This window comes from Myxocyprinus asiaticus, chromosome 7 (genome assembly GCF_019703515.2).
Source record: "Myxocyprinus asiaticus isolate MX2 ecotype Aquarium Trade chromosome 7, UBuf_Myxa_2, whole genome shotgun sequence".
Taxonomy (NCBI): Eukaryota; Metazoa; Chordata; class Actinopteri; order Cypriniformes; family Catostomidae; genus Myxocyprinus; species Myxocyprinus asiaticus.
Window position 1 is genome coordinate 16,691,871 of NC_059350.1, and position 19,480 is coordinate 16,711,350.

The 19,480-nt window shown below is 37.4% G+C and overlaps 1 protein-coding gene across 1 annotated transcript in view; it reads right to left on the bottom strand.

The window, feature by feature from the left end:
- Nucleotides 1–628: 628 nt before the first annotated feature.
- LOC127444333 (teneurin-3) overlaps nt 629–19,480 on the bottom strand; it is a 103,835-nt gene continuing 84,983 nt past the window's right edge. Inside the window, exons 2-3 of the mRNA XM_051703626.1 lie at nt 6,554–6,880; nt 629–915 (exon numbers count right to left, since the gene is read on the bottom strand). Of these exons, the coding sequence (XP_051559586.1) occupies nt 629–915; nt 6,554–6,785 (519 nt within the window). The 5' untranslated portion in view covers nt 6,786–6,880. The remainder of the gene's footprint in view (nt 916–6,553; nt 6,881–19,480) is intronic.

Consider the following 19,480-nt stretch of genomic DNA (forward strand, 5'->3'; position numbering starts at 1 on the left):
ATGAATGAATCAGCTCTTAGTTTATTTCCCTGTCACCTGAGCATTCTTTGAACCATCCCAGCGGCTTTGTTGGAATTAACGATAGCACCAATGGAAAAGGAGAAAGAGAGAGAGAAAGAAAGAGATCACCAGTTCCATCACTTCTCCAGGTTTCAAGCATGATCAAATTTGGACTTCAAACTACTGGGGCCTGTTAACCAGCCTTTGTGTGTGTTCACTCATGTGAGCGGAGCATTCCAACGATGGCTAGGTAAGGTCTCCTAGCGCCCAACACAAAGAAGGGCCTTTGATTGGCCCGCTGTAAGGTCCCCTTAGGGCCGGGGGAGCGGTGGTATGGGTACAAAGAGAAAGAGAGGATGCAGATGTATTGTTCTACCTATTGACTCTGCGGCCGGTCATGACAAAAGTCAAAAGAGTCTGATAATGGTATTATTATTCAAGATATAGGTGTGTAGAATACAATTGCCATTTTTAGATGTTTAGACAGGAAATCTATTATACTATAATATACATTTGATTGTGTTGGTTGCTAGAAGAAAATCAGATCTTTTTTGTTCATGTAAGATGTGAGTGTCTGTTCGAGCTGGTCGGATCGGGACATACTGTAAATGCTAAAGGGTGTGTGGCGTCACTCACCGTTCTCACTGTCTGACTTGTTCTCATGTTCTGTGTCGGTCAGGGTCAGCACTGAGTTCGAACGGCTGGACAAGCAGGAGTTGCGGCCGGACTTGACACCCCTGCCCCAGAGGCGCATGGTGCGTTCCGGTGACATCATCCCCTCGTTCTCAGTGTCAACGTCTGAGCCTGCGCCAACAGAGAAACCACGGTGGGGGAGGCCCATCTCTGAGCAGAAAGCCAGGCCACGGCGTGTGGCTGGTTCACATATTCCCAGCTGCCTCAGGTTAAAGTTTTGACCTGTAGGATATACATATACACAAAGTGAGCATATACTATATATTTAAATGGACTTAATCAACAAATATTATAGTTTAAAATGTATATGGATGTCTAAGTGAAACTGTGTACATTTTTCACCATTTGAATCACCTTTTTGCCCTCACCAGCTCATTTTAAATGGCCCTGCAATGTGACAAATATTTTTTTTACTTTAAAAATACAAATATACCATGTTTTTTCCTCAATTAAAGGAATGTTCCGTGTTCAATAGTCTGCCAATTGTCCTCCTAAAAGTGTTGATTATCACCCCATATTTATAAAAAAAAAAAAAAAAACACAATTACAGTATTTACAATGGAAGTGAATGGAGCCAGTCAATGTTTCAAAAGTCTAGCCATAAAATGTAAACATTATACATGTAAGCAAGATTTTTGTGTGATAAAATTGCTTAACAAACTTTTAAACCCTGTAATCTGGTAAATGCCGTAAAGCTGGGTAAATCCATTATTTTATATATTAAAAAAAAATCATGTTAACATGTATAATGTTTATGCCTTGTGGTTATAATCAAAATATTTTTTTTTGTAGTCATCTACATTATGGAACATTCCTAAATATAAAGTGGAGTGGAGTCTTCCAAATACGTGTGTGTGTGTGTGTGTGTGTGTGTGTGTGTGTGTGGGAGCTCAGGTATGCTTTGTTGGCCTGTTCTGTGGGGTGGGAAGAGCCCATAGAGCGCTGGTAAAACACAAGCTGACAGGTAAATGGGCCTTGCTAGCATCTGGGGAGCCATTTGGGGAGTGTTGGGCAATGAAAATATCCACAGCTCAAAAGAAAAGGGAAGAAAAAAGATAAGAAAAAAATAAAAGCTGTAAAATAATAGCACAATCTATCTTTTTTCTCTGTTTTTTTTTTTTTTTTTTTGGTCTCTCTCTTTTTTAAGTATGGGAGATTGTATCAACTGACCCAAAACCCAGACAGAAAGCAGAGCTTCTGTAAACAACACTTCTCCTTTTAACACACACACTCTCTCACACACACATGCTACACAGAAGGCAAGCTAACACCCTGTGTGGAACAAAGAGACTATCAAGTCTCATCAGATGGTCAAAATAAACTGCAGAGTTAGCAGTCGTCTCCGCAAAGCCCTAAAAATGCACTGACAATGTGAGTCGTGATCGTTTTTTGCAACCACATATATACATTTAAGTTACCAGTTACATTTCTGTTGGCTGAATGAACACGACATGTACACTAGCTCTCACGCAGTGACAAATGAAAAGGCAAACGTGACACTTACACACTAGGCAGCATTGCAGTGAGCATAGAAATGTGGGCGACGTTTCAAAGGAGACAGGAGGGAGGTGAAAAAGCATAACTTAAAAGGTCTAAATGAAAAATGAAGGTAGGAAATACAAAAAAATAAACTTGATAAAATTGAGGCAAACATGGCAATGTCATAACATAATATCTATAAATTTCTTAGACATATCAGTAACACATCTGTGGAATTATGGTTATTTTGGAAATCCACAAAATCATATCCAATAGATTCTTCTTAAGACGACTGGGCTTTTTGTGTAAATTGTGTAAAATAATGTTTACTATTTCCATTTTTGTGTATTTTTTGTACTATATTCTGTGTATATTGTGTACCTTCTTGTGTTTACCTTCTAATATCCTGTATTTATTGTATTATATGTGGCACTTTCTGTGGAGTGGTTGTTAATGCACCCTTATTTTTCATAAGGGATCAATAAAGTACCTACATATCTATCTAATTTGAAGTGCATTACGAATGAGTTAATATTCATGGTCTGTGTGCCAGAAAACGTTTATTTTCTCCCTAAAAACACATAATAATGCTGGGCAAAACACAGATCAACAAACAGACCCAAAACAAGTATTCTAGCTGAGAAAGGTGGGCAGTGGCTTGACTAATTATTATCCTTTAGCACCACAAGTGCGGTTGTGCTAAGTGAGCTTGAAAAATACATTTCACAGCGAGACCGATGATGTTTTCACTCTGCACCTTCTTGCATGTATTTTGGAAGGATGCAGATAAACTGCAGCAATTAGCTGTTAGAGGGAACACAGTGACAACACATCTAAGCAGCCATTTACACGCTCTATACATTTTTTTTAATGAACTGACTGCAGTCTCTAGGGCTGTGCAAAGTCTCATACCAAGGGAAAAACCGCTACTGAAATGAAAGGTTATTTATATCCCTGTCATGTCGAGACTGCAAGAATGACTAGATATTGCTGATTTTCTGCATTCAAAATGTCATAATACTTATTGTAAGACTTTATTTATGTCACTTGACAGAAGAGACAGAAGGGGAAACAAAATCACTTGTAACATACTGCTGTCAACAGATTCACAATTAAAAATCTAATTAGCTTTGCACTGAAATGTTTGAGCTCAGGGTTAGGGTTAGTGAGTAGGTGCAGTTTCAGACATATATGTATATGTGCAGACACACACAGACCACAAAGGGGGAATGTGGCACTGATGAGAAAATAGCTTCAGTTTGAGATTCAGTTTGACTGGTAGCTTTAAAACTTTAAATATGCATAGGAAAAACAACAGTAATTACTACTACATATATAGTCACATTAAAATATATATTAAAATAGCTGTCTCATACAAAAACATGTTTAGAAAATGCTTGCTGTGTTGTATTAAATATTGGTACATACTACTAATTTACTTGATTGCAATACTGTATTACATAAAACACAACACTATAAATACTACTAATAAAACATTTTAAATAATATTATTGGCACATTTTAAATAATAGCATGTTTTAATTTTGCAGTTATATATATTTTTTATATTATATTATATAAAAATGTATAAAAATATTATAAATAAAACTAAAGTAAACTAAAACAGTTTATTTTTTTTATTTTTATTTTTTTTTTTATTAAAGTGCTACTTTCCTGCCACTAAGTACACAATGTACAAAGATTATCCCTCTTTACTTAAAAAAAAGTAAAAACAACTACGGGTAAATATATATATATATTTTTTAAAAACAACTTGCATGATTAAAAGCTGTGTAAGGATTGTTTTGATTCAAATTAAAATGCTTCCCAAACAGACACAATAAAAAAAATTAAAAAATTAATACAAATAAAAATATATAAATAATATTAAATAAAAAAATAAAAAATGTAAACACAAAAAATATAAATAAAAAGAAATATAAAAAAGAAAAAAAAAATCCATCCATAATGATTAAAAATAACAAACAATATTATCCTCCGATAAAAAATTGACTTCATGTTAGACATTTTGAAAAAAACTTTCAACTTACGCAGGCGCTACAACTTATAATTAATTTCCTGTTCTTTTTGTCTGGATCTAATGATATCTAGTCTGTGGAGCAGACTGCATTCCATGTAGGGTGCTTATCTGCCATGGTGATAGGTGTGCACGGCTCCAAAAACACAGAGGCCTGAAAAACCACAGCGCCAGAGAGAGAGAGAGAGAGAGAGAGAGAGAGAGAGAGAGAGAGAGAGAGAGAGAGAGAGAGAGAGAGAGAGAGAGAGAGAGAGAGAGAGAGAGAGAGAGAGAGAAATAAAATAAAAGCTTTCCTCACATTTACTGCAAACTATACAGTATATTGCGAAAATATATTCCCTTAAAACTGATAATTTATTTCGTCGTTTACAAGCAGATCCTCATAAGTTTTTATGGTTAAGGCTCTTCAAAAGCGGCTGTATAATATTTAATTTCTAATTATTAGAAGAAAAAAAAAGGCCTTTCTTTGTAAAAAAACAAACAAACAAAAAAAATGAAATAAAATTATAATTTTTTCATTAGATAAAAATACATTTATCTACCTCATGCAGGATGAAGAATAATCTGGAGTGAATTTAAAACTATTTTAATCTTATAATAAGTTAAAAAATAATTATAAAGTAATTTACACATGAAAACCTTATTGAGTTCTAAATTTAATATTACGACAATCACTGCAAAAAGCTGCATATTTTAATACAATGACTATACAAAAAAAGGAAATAACTGATTCCCTGCATTCACAGGAATTAATAAGGTTTATAAACTACAAAAATATTAGGGGTTCCACTGAAGTTCAATTAAAATCAAATAAATTCCAAATGAACACCAATTAGTGTAGATGAAATTGTACAGGATAAGATAATTGAGCAATTAAGGCTTTTCTGCTCAAATATTTATGAAGTGTTAATTTGAGTTTGAAAGCAATCAATGAACTGGTAATGACCTTTATGGAACTTTGTAATGGAACTGTACGGCATGCAGCACTTCCCAGCAAAGCTACATTATTTCAGATCTCAGTTTTTCCAATCTGCCATTGTTGTGTAATGGCTAATTAACCATTCAGTGCTTGCCTGGTCCTTTATATTTCACAAATTAATTCTCTGGCTATCATATTTTGCAATGGACTAAAGGCAAAATAAATAAATAATACAAATAAAAATAAAAATCACATGGGAGGATTTAGTTTCATGACGAACAATCAGCATACTAAGGTTAGATTATGAGGCTGGGCTAGGTGACGTTTGCATCTGGGTGATTATGGAGTGTTGAAGACCATGTTAAGACCGAAGTGCAGTCTCAAGAGCTTAACGGTGTCTGCACTACATCTGCGAGTGCCTTTTAAAGGGACTACATCTTGCTTTTAAAGGGAGTCTCTCTCTCTCTCTCTTTCTCTCCATGATAGAGTGAGCTAACCTGCATAATGGTTTGAGGCAGGCTGCTCCTTTACCCCCTGCTGTAATCTGGTGTCACATTCTGTGCTTTCTAAAATAAACACACTCAACAGACAGAGCCTCCAGCACTCCAGTGACTGATAACAGCTAGGCTGACCTTCAGCTTAACACAACACTTACGTTAAGGGCACACAAATACAGAGGGTTAACCTCTATCACAACACCCAGGGAGGACACATTTGACCCAAATCTACGTTTGCACTAAATCTACAGTGCAGCACTCACCTTTTCTGCCGTATATTTTGATGAAGCCTTAAAGTAAGAGAAACCAAACAAAGAGAGAACTCAATGACTGTGAGAGAGTTTATAAAATCGAGGGTTGTGTGAATGGTTGTGCACCCTCTGCGCTCATAATTAGTAAAAAAAACTAACTGTGGCCGACCGGGGCACATTGAAATCTTTCGAACAGTGCAATAATGCTGTTTATGTTTCTATGGTGCCATTTATTATTGCCAATGGGGCACATGGGCATATGTTATAAGGGAAACTTCAGATGTGAAAATAAAAGAGTGAGACCAGGGGGTTGTGTATCGCTAATCAGAGGCAACGCTTTATTTCAGTAGCAAAGTGAGTTTGTGTGCTAAATCGGTCCAATCTGTTTTGAATCTGCTTCATTTCCTAATCAAAAATAAATAAATGTTTTGTCAGAGAAAACATGCAGTCGTGCCAAACCAAACTCAATTTCCTCTTATTATGTATAATTTGGGTTATGCATCCCATATATCATCATATGAATGTGTTCCGCCCAACAGTGCGTTCTTCACATACTTCAACACATACATCACATGTTTTTTTGTTCTACTCAGTCTAAAGCTGCACGACATGTGACCTCTGAGCTGGGTGAAGTCACAACTGGCTCTCTGAGGTATGAGGGGCACAGATGACTCACCTTGGCGGCTGTACTCGTCTGCCTCCCGGTGGACCATCTCTTTGACGTGGCCTCCGTACAGCAGACGTGAGGAGTCGTGGTCAAAGGCCTTGAGCGTCTCGCTGGAGCTGTAGGACTTCTGGGTGGGCACACGGCAGTCCTCGCTGTCGCCGGATGAGCCCGTGTAGTGGCGCTCTTTCTCTCTCCTGCTCTTGGTTAGTGAGCAGTAGGGCCTGCGTTCTTTCACATCCATCCTGCCCGCATGACGCAGTGTATCGCAACGCGGTAACCAACTAGAGCGCTCGCTCACCACAGGCTCCGCCCAACTGTGAGCTTACTGTTGTCTACCTGGAGAGAGAGAAAGGGAACAGAGGGATCAAAAAGAGGAGGGAGGGAAGGGGAGCATTTAAAAAAGTGTAAACTAGCGTCACATAGTGTTAAGCTGTACACTTAATCTTCCCAGGATTCACAAATCCCTCTCCACCTTCTGGACTGTCATGAGACGGCATGAGTGTGTCTTCCTTTGTGAGACAGCCTGAGAGTTACTCATTTCTCCCTCAGTTTTTGTGTGCACTTGAGCAAGAGCCTTTCCTGGAGATTTTGAATGTAGTATAAAATTTTTATGGATGAATAAAGGAGTGAGTGAGTGTGGGTCAAGGTTTGTCTTTACTGTGGGGATAATTAAAACTTTAAATCGCCAATATTGCAGAGACCAGCAATTGAATAACATACAGTTGAATAAAAGATACTAAATAATGTCTTAATGAAAATGGAAAATGCAAGCAGAATGGATGGATGCTGCTGAGTTCGGCCCTCTGCGTCATTATTCATAACTGCATCTACTTGACCGAATGAAGTTAATCGTTATCCCTTTCTTTTCCAGTTACGATGCATTATGTTTATATAGCTTTATATCTTCATAAAATGTGTTATTTCTCAATAAAATAGGTTAACCATGAATCGAACCTAAATAAATTTGAATGAGCGAATTCATCCCTCACTTATTCACTCACTCTCTTTATATTTAATGTCACATAGTGCACTATATAGGCAATATGGAGCGATTTCAGACTGTTCTGAAGGGAACTAACTGCACAAAATCTTAATGCCTGTTGATTAAAGTTAACTCTAATTGATCAGACATGTGACAGACGTGAAAAGATAAAACATTTCTGCCTTCATTCACCTCTCTCATTGAAAATTATTAGGTAACTTGCAGGTGTACAGCATACCATGTAAAACCGCCTTTAAACTCTACTAATATACAGTTTTTAATTCAAGTCATTATGTAGCATTATTTTATCCTTTATTCATATCAGATCCATAATGCATATAACATTAGTGTTATTTTTCTGTTTATATATGCAGCAACACACACTGTAAACAGGCAGTTACCTTAAAATATATAGTACAAAATTATAATATATTTAAAAAGACAACGCATGTCATTTTATGTTTAACAAGAGAGTACATGTACTTTTTACGGTAAATTATTAATTTTTTTTTAATGGATTTTTTCCCCTTTTTCTCCCAATTTGGAATGCCCAATTGCCAATGTGCTTTTTAAGTCCTCGTGGTCGCGTAGTGATTTGCCTCAGTCCGGGTGGCGGAGGACGAATCCCAGTTGTCTCCGCGTCTGAGACCATCAACCCACGCATCTTATCACGTGGCTTGTTGAGCACGTTGCCACGGAGACATAGCGCGTGTGGATGCTTCACGCCATCCACGGCAACCATGCTCAACTCACCACGCACCCCACCAAGAACGAACCACATTATAGAGACCACGAGGAGTTTACCCCATGTGACTCTAGCAACCGGGCCAATCTGGTTGCTTAGGAGACCTGGCTGGAGTCACTCAGCACGCACGGTAAATTATTGTTAAAATTACAGTAAAAAAAAACCAATAATCGGGTGTTCCCCGAATTCCCTGTGTTACCCATCACATTTCATTATATTTTAAGGAAATAGTTGTTTCTTCTTATTTTTAATATCACTTATCTAAATTGGGGTGTTCTGTGTTATATTTGATGTAGTTTAGTTAATGTTTACAAGTGTTACCCCGATGGTGTTTAGTGTTTGTGTGAGTGACACTGAGCACTGTCTCTACATGTTTATTGATCATTGCTCTTGGAAAGGCCACTACTGATGACCTTCATGTCATCATGTGCCTTTCTGTAAATACTACGGTGAGTAACAATACATTATAAAGTGAAAAGCAGATTTTTACAGTTTCAGAAGGTTAAAGTATTAAGTTTATATAAGTTAATAATATAAACGGTAATGCACCGTAAAATATACAGGCATCAAAATTACATCCCGTAAAGCCTGAAGCATGGTTACCGTATTTTTTACAGTGAATTTCTGGCAACCACAGCTGCCTGTTTTTTACCGTAAATTTAACAGGATTTTTTTTTCAGTGCATAAGCCAAACATCCTTGGTCGTAAATGCATTTGTCACTTTAGTTCTTAGATCTGGTGCATGTATGTGCTGTCTGAGTTAAGAATGTTTGAATGTTTTAATATTTGTTCTGCATATATTTGAAATTAATTAATTGTTCTAAGATAATTGAACAGAATCAAATCATGACCAAATTTCAGATATTCATGGTGCATCGTAATCATAAGGTAAAGGACCATATTTGAATCGAATCATTGTTAGTGTGTGTGTGTGTGTAAGATCAATGATGAGCAAGCTTGTTTAGGGAGCTGATAAGCTTAAGAGCAGCACTCAGAGGTCAGGACAGGACACCGAGTGGGTGTCGGTAAATTGATAACTGTTCTGTGTTGGCCTGGAATACGTCGAGAGTCACTGAGAACTATAATACAGTCATTAAGAGTCCAAAGAAAACACCGGATCAGAACGTCTAAAGCGGAAGGTATTGAGAGAGGAAGAGGGAAAAAAATGGCAGCAACCTTTCATTAAACCCTGCCAGCAAGAATTAAAAAAAATCAACCTAAAACATCCTGGGAATCAATGAATGATGAAACGGTAAAAAAAAAAAAAACACATTAATGTGAGACGGTGGAGTAATAAATGATGGCGAGGGCCCTGGGGTGCGTTTCAAATGTTTATTAGTCCAAAACCCTCTGCTTCTAATTCTGGGTCCTGATAATCGCTGTACTTTAATTTCTTTCTTGGCTGGCCCTCTTTTGGAGCTCTCCCAATGTGCATGCTTTGCTGTTCACGCTCATACATATTTTTTTACCCTTCCCCTTTCTTCTGCTCTCTCTTGGAGGAGGCTCTCTTCATTTTTGGATGATTTTAAAAAGCTTCCCTATAAGGAAGGTTCAGAGATCTGAAGACTGCGTTTGAGACAGAGGGATCAGGATGGGATGTTTTACTAGGTGAAGATGGTTATGGGTTATTTCCTTTGACATTAATGTGTCAGATGGCTGAGAGAGAGAGAGAGAGAAAAGAGAAGGGAGAAAGGCAGAGAATAGGGGTAATCACAATGTCTCTTAAGTGTGAAGGGGAATTCGAGAGTGTGCAAGCACTCTGTTGCTGATTGAAATGGCAAAGTGTGTTCTGAGGTGTATCCGCCACAGATCTGCGCTCTTATTGGTTTGTACTGAAAAGGGGCGTTGCCACCCTTGATCTCTAATCAATGGAGAATAGGCATTATACTCATAAATATGGGCAGATGCCCACAGACACATACACAGACAATGCAATCTTGCTTATCAGAGCAGAACTGAAGTATTTTGCTTGTCAGGCCCATATGCTGCTTTCCCTAAATTGTGAATTACACTGAACCCAGAAGCTCCAATTTTTATTCACCATTTATATTTTCACCACCATCATGATCAACAAACTTTCAGAGAACTGTTTAAACTTGCAGAGATATAATTGACTTTCATACAGTATATAATGATATGATATGATAATTACGTTAAAATAAGAGTAAAAAATTATTTATAGCAGTAAAAAAAAAAAAAAAGTAAATAATGACAGAAACATTTAGCTCGAATCATTTCAATGATTATACAGACACTATTTTTTTTTTTGTAAGAAAAGTGAAGAAATTGATAGAAGACAATATATTTATTCTTATCAGCTGGCTTAACAAAAGGCACTTTTGTCTGTGAAGAATATGAGCACCATAATTATCTGATTTTCCTCTGCCTTCATAAATGAATTAAGAGCGTCTGATCAACTGAATTATTGGTAATTAAATTCTTAATTAAAAATTGCTGCGGTTCAGTGACTAGCACCAAGCCTTAAAACAGGAAAACACTGACATCACTAATATGGCAAACGGTTCATACAGGAGGACTGTTGAGGTAATTTGAGCGCTGTATTGGCATGGGAGTCTGGAGAAAAAAAAGAAAGAAAAAAAAGAGAGAAAGAAAACAGGCCCACTGATGGATCATTTACGTTTGCAGTCAGAGAGAGTAAAGATGTTAAATGATCAATATTAGTGTGTCATGCTCGATTGGACATAGCATGACCATGTTCTGCACAATTCAGGCAGTATTATTTAAAATAAACAATTCTACCTGAAAAAAATTAGGAATCAAAATAAATTTCTAATAAACAAATAAGACTTTAATGTTTGAGTTGAGAACTTAAAATTGTAAATGCTACTGAAGTATTTGTGTGTGTGTGTGTGTGTGTGTGTGTGTGTGTGTGTGTGTGTGGGCAGGTTTAAGTGGTTTACAAGGACTTTTTTTTAGGTTACAAACTGGTAATTACAAGGGTATTATGCTATAAATGTGGTTTATGAGGACATTTCTAGTGTCCCCATAATTCAAATCACTTAAAAAACATTAAATGATGTTTTATTGAAAATGTGAAACATTTTTTGTCAGGGTTAGGTTTAGGGGTAGGGGTAGGGGACAGAATCTATAGTTTGTACAGTATAAAAATCATTATGTCTATGGGGAGTCCTCATAATGATAGCTGCACCAACATGTGTGTGTGTGTGTGTGTGTGTGTGTGTGTGTGTGTGTGTGTGTGTGTGTGCGCATGAGTGAATATGACAGGGCAGGGTTTGTTTGTGTACGGAAGAAATATGGATATTATAAACCATGTCTCCTAATACAAATCAGATAAGCAGTATCTCATAATATTTACATCTATACATTTTCCCCTCATATGTTGAACCCATACTGAGCATCGGACACTGTGAGGTTGTTGTGGTCCAACATTTATTTATGATAAACAGTGTTAATGATGTTTCACAGCACAGATGAATTCCGAATTTGTCTGCTTTGCGGCAACACAGGTCCCTAGACTGCCAGAGGGGACGTGAATCAGAGACTACCAGATGAACTTGAAAATCCACAACTGTCACTGGCCTGTTTTGTATGTAAATATATATCAACCTCCTCAGCCGGCAACAGCAGCTGCAGTTGATGTGCATGAAATGTCTCTTTTTCTCCCTTAATTTTCCCTAATCTGTCCCACTATTAAAACAAACAAAGCACAACACTTCACAGCTCCCTCTACAATGCACTCTTTAAAAACCTACCAGACTGTGAAATCCACCAGAAACAACTCCAATCAGTGTCCATATGTGTCTTTTTGTGTGTTTGTAGAATGAGTCACTCTGTATTGAAAGAGCTATTTGTTTTGTGTACGGGGGTCACTGGGATGTGTGTGTGTGTGTGTGTACATGTTTATACTACATCATGGGGACCAAATGTCCCCACAAGAATAGTAAAACCTGAGATCACCAACTTTGTGGGGGCCCAGCCAGCGGTCCCCACGAGGGAAATGGCTTAATAAACATAATAAACAATGTTTTTTTGAAAATGTAAAAATGCAAAACGTTTTCTGTGAGGGTTAGGTTTAGGGGATAGAAATTATTGTTAGATCTGTATAAAATCCATAAAATGCATGGAAGACTATGGAAAGTCCCCACAATGATATAAAAACAATTTTGTGTATGTGTGTGTGTGTGCTTGTAAGGTCCGTGAGAGCGGATGCAGGAATCAAGTCAAGCGGAAAAGTAACACTTGGCTCCACATGGGGGATTATGGCTTTAACCTGCTGCATCCAAAGATGAATATGCACTGATTTTATATGTGTGCAAGCGTGTTTACGTATGTTTGCATATGTCCCTCTGGGCTTCATAAATGACCTCAACTAGTTCCTGCAGTGACCCGTGTGTCTGTCCATATGTATGTGCATGTGTGTGTCATACACGAGGCCCCTGGTATCTGGAGCAGTGTTTACCCCTGCTCTGAGGGTGGCAACGTGTGTGGAGAGTAATCTTAATCTTTATTTGAATAGGTCACTTTCTTCTGTCTAAATGCACAGGGATGATGTTAGGCAGAAAGATAGCATCAGTCACCATCCACTTTCATTGTATGCAAAAAAAATAAATAAATAAAAGTGAATGGTGATTCTGCCAAACATCTCTTTTTGTGATCCACAGAACAAAGAAAGTATGGAAAAGTTGGGGTTTGGAACAACAACCCTAAATGATTTTAGAATTTTTTTGGGGGGGGTGAATAATCCCATAAAAATCCTTACAGCCAGGAAAAGAGAACAAGAAAGAGACAAATGATCAGAGGTAATGCCAACTAAATTACCGGCTGAGCACACTTGAAGATGATTTCATTCAAAAGGTTAAAAGGCAACTAAAGAACGAACTGGGGAAAGATATTCATCTTCCGTAACACTGCCAGAACTCCCATCATTCCCAACAGCTTGGAAACATCAGCTGGGCATTTCCACTTTTATGAGAATATCTTTCCTCCGTCTCTCTTCGTTTTTTGGCTGGTGGGAGGTTTGTAGGTTTAAGTTTTGCCAGCTTGTATGAAATGAAAACTTAAGAACAGGAGTAACGCAAGCCAGACCAGCACAACTGTATATTAAGTTAAGAGTTCTGAATGAAAGAAAACAAAGTGAAAGAGTGAAAAATGAAGGGAGGGAGGGAGGGAGTTCTGTAAATTGGGATCAAAGGGAGGAAAAGGTTTAGTGTTAGCTGCTGTCAAAATCTTTTGTTTATCCCGCAAATGCCATCATCAAAAAAGCAGCTTTTCCCTCCCGCCGTTAATCTTTCCTATGACTATTTGAATCCACGAGATGAAAGGAGTGTGGAATTAAGAAAGAGAGAAACGGACAGGAGACACTGAGAGAGAGAATGAATCAGGTTTAAATTGGAAGTGACCCATTTTCCTATAGCAAAGGATTACCTGACTAAACACCACCCCTCTTTTCTCCATCATGTTTCTCTTTCTCTTTCTGAGACTCTTCGGTTGAGCAACTGTGCCGGGCTGAACTGTACAGCACTGTATGTGTTCACTGCTCACTTGATCTCACAAGTAAAGGAAAAGCTTTCTTTTTGTCCCTCTCTCATTCTCTAACACACGTACTTGTATTCACAAATTGCAGAATATTTATGGGAAAGTTCAAGTGTGGAAAAAGGTTTAACTGAGCTGGAATGTGAAGATATTCTATCAAAGCATTGAAGGGTTTTGTTTGCTTTGGCATTCAAGGAAGTCAGTGCATCTTGGTGTTTGCCACATACACAACATACAAACTTGAGTCTCTTTGGCCAGAAAGTGTCTGGTAAAACGACAATGTTTATGCAAATAACCTTTTGAAATTTGTAAAAATCACAAATAACATAAAATATATTATTGTTTATTTTTACTTTAACACAAGAATGTAATCATTCCCAATCTTTTGTCCCCTAAAATGATGTACTTTAAAAGAGTTACACTTGAAATTGCTAAAGATATTATCACGATATACTTTTTTTTTTCATATTGTTCGATATTGATATTTATCATGATATATATTTAATTTGATTAATGGGGTAGGAAAGACATTCCACATGTTTGATAGACCTCGAGAATTAATGTTTTTAGAATTTTATCCTACATAATGTGTTACTTCTTTTCGATGAAATTGGCGAAAGTTTGACTCCACTGAAAGATTTTGTGATGCCCCACACTCCAGCCCAGTAGGTGGTGGTAATGCATCATAATCCGGATTGCCAACCACCAATAATTTTTTTTTTAAAAACATCACAAGAAGAATAAACACTTTCTTGCCTGTGCTAGTGCTATGGATCGTGAAATAATGTTTAAGTAAATAGTACATAAATAAACAGCAATGGTGTTGATGTCGGAGTTGCTGTTGTATTCAGTCAAAAGCTGTATTGCATTGTCAGTGTTGTCTTTTTCGGTACACAATGATACCATATTAGCCAGATAGCTACATCAGGGCTATGTAGCCACTAGCCAGCTAATTCATCCTAACTGGCTGATTTTATGACTGTGATTCAGTTAGCTAGTCGTGTGTATAACTTTGCTGAACGGCTTGTGTTTTTAGTGACAAGTACCTGATCCGATCATCTAGATGTAGAGCATCAGCTAAAAACAGACAATTACTCAATAGCTTATCATCAGTATCCAATTATTTTATCGCCGAGACCTAGTTACACTGCAACAAAAAATAAAGATAGATATCCCAAAGGCGCTTAGGTCAGCCATTTTTTAAAACACAATGACATATAAAGTAGTAGGACAGTCATATAGAATTTGGATGTAACTTCACATCCAGAATGGTTAAAATGGCTTTTAAAGATCAGTTCACTGTAGTGGACCTCATGCATCAACAGGGTACAGAGATGTTACCCTAGAGTTACCCTAACATGGCGGGGGAGAGGAATGTATTTTGAGAAAGGGGTGTATTAGTGTGTGTACAGTAAGTAATTATCTCCATCAGAAGAGCGGTTTAACTGCTGGAGCAAGGCATTCAGGCCACATGCTAATAATCTGAGATCTGCTAAGAGACAGGCTCAACAGCTTGAGCTCATCAGGCGCAATCTCACTGAAAAGTTGGAAAGAAACACAGAAAGAAAGGGTGTGAAAGACAGAGGGCAAGAAAGCGAAAGAGTGAGAGAAAGAGCACAAGAGCATTTTTCACCCAGCAGAACACCCAGACACTAACAGTGAGGGCTGGTAAACTGGAAACAGAGGAGCGATCGACATGAGAAAAAGGGAAACATATCAAGGTAGGTGGGGGGGTTGGATTTTAAAGGGGTTGACAGAGGGTCCTTGTGGAATAGGTGGGTTCGGTTTGGCTGAACGTGGTGTGAAACTGAAACTTTTGAACGACGCTGCAACCGAGTGGCCGCTCACAGGGGCTACATGATCATCGGAACTGCGGCGGTATGGAGGGGAGCGGTCCAAAGAAAAGTAGCCGGAGACTTAATTTCCAGTCGCCCAGAATGAAAGCTCTGCTCACTGAAGAACAGTCAGAGATAATATGCAGCGGCCTGGCGGCATCAAAGCAGGATTTGCAGTAACTCCTGAGTGCTGGAGCAGTGCACAAACTTTTTTCTTTCTCTCTCTTTCTGGCCGCGGCCTCTGACTCAGAGTATGGAGGCATCATTAAAATGTTTCAGTTCAAATGGTTGTCACTCTGTTCTTTCAGACACATTCAAAGGCGTTTCACAGCGTGGCTCCCTGCGTCACTCTGCCAGAGTGCGCTGTGTCAAACATGCCATGCCAAACGTACAGCAGCCATGACAAGGAGTTCAGGACCATCTCTCTGAGCAAGAGAAAAAGAGAGAGAGCAGAAAAACCGAAGGATGAAAGAGTGTTTAGAGAGAAGAATGAAGAGGGATCAGTGTGAGAGGGAGAGAAAATCAAATAGAGAGCAAGTCTGTTTAACATCGCTGATCACCCAATATAAACGACATCATTCCTTTCAGCAAATCACACCCAAATGCTTTCAGCTGGAAGTGTTTACCTTCTTCACCGTATATGTCTCTCTTTCTCTGTCGGGTGATTTATGCTGACTCTTGGTGATTGGCTGTAACTTGTGGCTGACACTGTCAACAGGATGCCACCCAGCTCCAAATTGGAGAAGCCCATTCTCTAAACATGGGTATTAGCAGCTCTATTATGAACAGCCTACAGTCAGACCAACGCAGACACACTTAAACACACACACACCTGCAAGAAAAACTGTTTCAAGAACACATCTGAATGTTAAAAATTCAATAAAACGTCTAATTTAGCCTTGAGCTTTAGAAGACATTTTGCTCTTACAAAACACAGGCAGAGCAGGTAGCTCAGTGCGAAATTTACTTTGCAATAATCTTTGTTGCCTTTAGTTACCATTAAGGTTGATTGTTTGGAATCCACTATGTATTTTTTTCACTTGACATGCATAAATCAACTGAATTAAGTTTAACACCTGAGGTAATCTATTACAAAAAGCAAATGTATCTATTTGAGTAGGTCTGTATACGACATGCCCGAGCAGGCAGTATGGCAGCAAAATTGTCAGTATCAGTATGTGATCATGTTGATATAGGATAACAGTGTTGAGTGTTAGTTGAAACCTGCACCAGTGGGACAAGCCTCTAATAAACTGGCCCCATTCCTCTTAATATATGTCGGGTGTTTCAAGTGGGGCCCAGTTGTTTCCAGATGGCGGAGGACTGAGTTTTGTGTGTGTGTGTGTGTGTGTGTGTGTTAATGGCGGTCAGTGGGTTTTAGTGAGGTTAGAGGGTGAGTCTCTGACGGCAGCTGAACAAAACACAAAGGAATGGCCTAACACTGACGGCTAATTCAGATGAAGACAAGACTGATCCATTCACAAACACTGTACAGCTACCCAGAGACTGCACTTCCTTCAGCTGCAGCTACACTGCGTACAGAAGCCGAGTCCTGCTAAGTGTTAACACCATCACACTAAAAACACAGGACACACAGTCTGGAGGAAAGCGTGAAACACAAACACAAGCACACATCCCTACACATGTGATTATTACATTTTACATTACATTTAATGAAAAATAACGTTTTTTTTGCTTCATTTTTATTTTATAATCTAACAATTGATTCTAATATAATTTAACATGCTTAACCTTTCTACTTTTTACCGCACTTGCATTCCATTTAACTCAGGGTTTTTCAAACGGGGGTTTGCAAACACCTGCTGGTTTTTGACAGAACTGCAGGGGTTCGTGCGATGGTGAAGACGTAGGAAAAATCCATAATTTATACAATTTTAAAAACATCTGTCATTTGACAAATAAAAAAAAAAAAAAAAAAAAAAAAAAAAAAAAACAATCCTTAAAATCCTTTTAAACATCCAACCATTTCAAAACAAACTGTATACATTTCTCAAAATATAAATATAAAAAAAATATCTCTAGAATAGTTGCTACAGTCCTGAAAAGTGATTTTGAATTATTGAAAATGTAAATTGTGACAGTATCATGTCAAGATTTCAAATGTACAAACATAAATGAAATAGCTACAATACGTTTATAAAATTACCAGGGAAATGAAAACAAAAATGACAAATGAAAATAGATCTTGATGGAAATGTATTTGAAGAACAACCTGTGACTGGATTAGAAAAATCAATGGTGAATTACAATTAAAATGTTTAATTATTATAAGAAACAAACAATGAACATAATAAAGGTTTATTTAAATATAACAATAAATAGAAAAAATGACATAAACATAAACTATTTTCAAAACTTAACATTATTTAAAATATCAGGGGGTTCTGCTGACAAAAACGTTTGGGACCCCCCTTTTTTATTTATGCATTTAATTTTTATATTTTATTTTTTATATATACAGTTTTTACCATTTATATTTGAAATATATACCAGAAATATTTCAAGCAAATGTTTAGCATACTCAGGCAGCACTACATCTAACAATCCACAATTGTATTCTTTTCATTATAGGCAATATTTGATTTGAAACAGCCAATGTTTTATTTTTATCACGAAAAGTTAATTTGATATTTTCTACAACTTTTCCCATAATAAATACATAATTGTAGAATGATTGTGCATTATCATAAAATTATGTTATCATTGTAACTGTCTAAAACCTGTAAATAACAAATTGATGGATAGTTGATGCATTATCCATATACTTTTTGTTTTTATCAACATCAAGATTTTAGGTTAAAATTTGTATGAATGCATAAGTGAGATGTGTGTATCTTAGGTCCTGTGACTGGTCACCACAAGGTTTTAATCCATTTTAAATGGTCATGTAAGGTGACAAATATTAATTTTAAAAATTTTCTATTTAGTTCTTTTCAATTTGTTATAAGTTTATAAAAAAGCTACATTCATGATAATTACTGCAGTTAAAAAGTCATTTTAGATGGAGTATAGCATGTCACACCACATATAACGTCAGCTTCCCAAAAGTATTTAATAGCAACTACACATCAATGTTCCTTTAATAATTTTATTTCTAATTTCTAATCCTTTATTGAAAAGCATTCTACAGCACACATAGTACACACTTGCATAAATATTAATCAACACACACACCGCGAGAGCAGTGAAACAGATCCACTGAGCTTTTGGAAACTCCTCTCTCCCTCCCTCCTCTCATTGAGCAGTAGCATAACCCAGTCATCTCTGACACATCAGCCAATCTGTTCAATGAGAAAGCCATCATATGAGAGAGAGAGAGAGAGAGAGAGAGAGAGAGAGAGAGAGAGAGAGAGAGAGAGAGAGAGAGAGAGTGGGAGAAAGAAAGAAAAGATTCACCAGATGAATCTCTCTAAGAGGAGTTCCAGTAAAGCTCCATATGGCACAGAGCAGCAACAGCAGGCAGTCAGGGAGGAAGGGAGAGAGAGAGAGAGAGAGAGAGAGAGAGAGAGAGAGATGTCATACAATCTAAGCTCACACAGTGTCATGTCGAATTGTCAAACTGTCGCCCTTCTCCCGTTCTCTTGGATTGGGTTGTAACAGTCGTTGTAAAGTCTTGCTTAAATTATGATGTAAAGTTAACATAAGGTGCTTTGTAACTACAACAGTAGTTAGTTTGTAACCGACTGTGTGTTCATAAGTTTGTTGCACCATTAGTAAATGTGAATGGGTATAATAAAAACGTATTTTGTGTATTCTGCATATACAGAACAGGAAATATTATACCTAAGGATGTTCATGACCATTAACTTTATCTGCATCAGTTTTGCATCATTAGAGAA